Raw genomic sequence first — 3,306 nt, forward strand, 5'->3', positions numbered from 1 at the left:
GCTAAGTACCTGAACTCCTAAGTGATAACTGAAGTCTGTATGTACATGGAATTTCCTTTAAGATCAGGTTTCAGCACAAGTCACATACACAGGATGCCACTTTCTTCTTTAGACTATTAATCTTCCTATATTAATAAACTTCAAAAGATTACATGGTCCATTTTCAAAAAGGCCCTGGAAGAAAAAAAATCTAAATTTTATAATTTATTCTTCCATCAAGACAACCAAACACAAGTTTTACTCAGAATTGTACCCAGGGCTTCTTGAATAAGGCTTATTATATGTAGAAAGCTTTTTGCCTTGTTGGGGGCAAAAAGAGATGAGAATGAAGGTATCAAACTACTAAAACATATGTTGGTATTCAGTGTGAGAAGATATATAAAAGATAGTGTTTCTTGCTGGATTAAGTTAAACCTGGCCTCAATGAGTATAATTTGGTCATGGGAGAAAAGAAATGGCTATTCCTTAAGTAAACCTTTTAGTGACTACCTGATTACTACGTGCTTGGTAATAGACTAGAAATACTAAAAGGTTAGTCATTGGCCTCAAGAGACCCAATCTAGCCTGTAATACTCTCATGCCTTTGTAGAGGTGGGTTAGCCAGTAAGATTACTGCCAAGTGTATGAGATGGGAAACGATGAGGATACAAACTTGCCACGCAAGCAAAGGAGATGCAAGGCGGAGATTTGGGTACCTTAATCTGTCGCTCTTACTAACTAAACAGACATGAAAAAGTGAGATGTAGGGGCATAAGAGAGAAAGTAGGTGAATTCCTTTTCCAATAATGGCCAAACGATGGTTAGTGATATTAGTAACCACACTACTTTTAAATATTTGATAATTGTATTTGAATCTAATTAGTTGCCTTTATAATCCTCTATTTTATTTCATGCATGAAATACATTATTCTGAAAGGGTCCATTCGTGTTCACCAGAATTCCAAAAGGTTTTTAAATACACTTACTGACCATGGGATATTCAGAAGATAAATAATGCCATAAGATGTACATGTAGTAAAAGTTACACAATGTTTACTTTGCATAGATTGAAGTTGGGTATAGACAAAATTTTCTGCAAGTATAGAGATTGTGAGGAAGAAGGCAAAGCGTGGAAACCGGGAGAACAAAAACACTTCGGAGGTGAACAGAGAGTGGGGCCCAAGGCAGGGAAATTACAAAGGAACAGACAGGGAATTAAAAGAACCAACAGAGTAGTGTTACTGGGATGAAGGGGAGAAAGTATCGGACAGGTAGAATTTTGAAAAGATAAAAAGTATCTATATAGAATGTTGGTAACTAGGAATTTTGGGATGACCATTGAAAGTTTAGAGGATTAGTACAGACAGAAGTAGCAATGCCATGATGGACAGGACATAGATTTACAGGTATACATTAGGTTTTCTAGAAATTTGGTTGAGAAAAAAAGAGCAGTAGCTAATGGTAGAGACAGGTACTGGGAGGTTAAAACTTTTAAATGGGAGAGAGATAAGTTTATGTTTACACCTGTCAGCCTCATAGGCAGCCCTTTCTATAGATAAAAATCCATGACTATTTGAAGAGAAGTTAAGGAGAGGACAGGGCAATGGCTCGATTTTACATCCCCATCTCTCCCTCCACAGACACCTAGTTTTTATTCTGCTCCTCCCCCTATAAGACTTTCTTCTCATTGAAGGCCCCATCTCTACCTACAGTGTGTTTTTTGTTTGTTTTTTTTGAGACAGAGTTTCACTTTATCGCCCTTGGTAGAGTGCCATGGAGTCACAGCTCACAGCAACCTCCAACTCCTGGGCTTAGGCAATTCTCTTGCCTCAGCCTCCCAAGTAGCCGGATCTGCAGGCACCTGCCACAACACCTGGCTATTTTTTGTTGCAGTTTGGCCAGGGCCGAGTTTGAACCCACCACCCTTGGTATATGGGGCCGGTGCCCTACCCACTGAGCCACAGGCGCCACCCTACCTACAGCGTTTTATTGTCTCTAACAAAGAGAAAAGTCTCATGACCCTAAATACCAATACATAATGTGTATTTAGTGTCTACCAAGTGTCAGGCACTGATCTAATAATTGTGTATATTTTAACTCATCTTTCTCATAAAAATAAAATGGCATCAGTGAAGAAATAGACTACCACACTCAAACTTTCTCTTTCAGATGATTACATTAGAAAGTGTGGTACAGATGAAAATTCCAGACTTCACCGTACAGAACACAATTCAAATTCTGGCTCAGCTGTTGAATCTTTGCCGGCCTTCACAGTTACTTCGTCTCTAAAGTAGAAATAAAAATATGTACTTAGAGTTGCCCATGTGAGGATCCAATGAGATTCCCCAATACAATGCTTAGGGCACAGGCAGGGCTCAAAAATGCCCCGATTCTGTATGTCAACAAACAAAACAGCCATGATAATAACAAAAACATTTCAAAGGTAACTAGTTGTCTTTTATTCCATCTACTATTTACAACAAGGGGCAAAGTAGGGAAATGAATAGCTGCAGAAGTTATTTTAATTACATATTTATAAAAGTCTACATTGAATTCTTATTAACTATCCACTTATGAGAGTCCTTAAGAACTGACTGAGTCTACGTCATTTGGTACTTTTGATACTTGCATTAGCTTCAGCTTAACTATTCTCTTTCCAAATAGAAAATTAAAATATGAAAAGCCATTTACAAAAAGACATGTAATTCTGTCTAATCAGGTTGACGCTCTGAACATCTTCCTCTTCAGTTCAGCCACCTTCTCATCTATCTTAGCATAACAGTCCTCTGCTGCCTTTTCAACGCCTTCGTGATACTTCTCCAAAGCAGTTTTCAAGTTTAGAAATATTTCCTAATAGAAAATGAAATAGAATTAGAATTATTCTGTGCAACAACCTAAATTAAAAATGAGTTCCAAGAATTCTAGGAGTTGTATTCACGTTAATATTTGCTTTTATGCACATACACACCTAAACATGTATGCCTGCTCTTATTAAAAATTCATTCTGTGAGTTGTACAAATGCATCAAAAAAGTCTGCTACTTAGAACAAAGCAGAGACATGTGACAACGGTTAGGATTCCAAGACATTAAGAACAATAGTATTTATAATGACCAAAGAAAAACTTCACTTTAGAGTTTTCCATGCTAAACGTGGGAAATAACTAAATTATTCTAGATAAGCTATAACCTCTAAATTCGACCCTAATAATTTTTTTTTTTGAGACAAAGTTTAGTGTCCTTCTCCACTGCCCTGGCTAAAGTGCATGCCCAGCTAATTTTTCTGTTTTTCGGAGACAGGGTCTCAACTCTTGCTCAGGCTGGTCTTC

General features: G+C 37.5%; 1 protein-coding gene across 1 annotated transcript in view; it reads right to left on the bottom strand.

Annotated features, from left to right (window-relative positions):
* Positions 1 to 2,496: 2,496 nt before the first annotated feature.
* The window catches only part of NUF2 (NUF2, NDC80 kinetochore complex component), a 29,187-nt gene continuing 28,377 nt past the window's right edge, over positions 2,497 to 3,306 (bottom strand). The window contains exon 11 of the mRNA XM_023510772.1: positions 2,497 to 2,829. Coding sequence (XP_023366540.1) covers positions 2,695 to 2,829 — 135 coding nt within the window. The 3' untranslated portion in view covers positions 2,497 to 2,694. The remainder of the gene's footprint in view (positions 2,830 to 3,306) is intronic.

This window comes from Otolemur garnettii, unplaced genomic scaffold (assembly GCF_000181295.1).
Source record: "Otolemur garnettii isolate 467f Iridium unplaced genomic scaffold, OtoGar3 scaffold00016, whole genome shotgun sequence".
Classification (NCBI taxonomy): domain Eukaryota; kingdom Metazoa; phylum Chordata; class Mammalia; order Primates; family Galagidae; genus Otolemur; species Otolemur garnettii.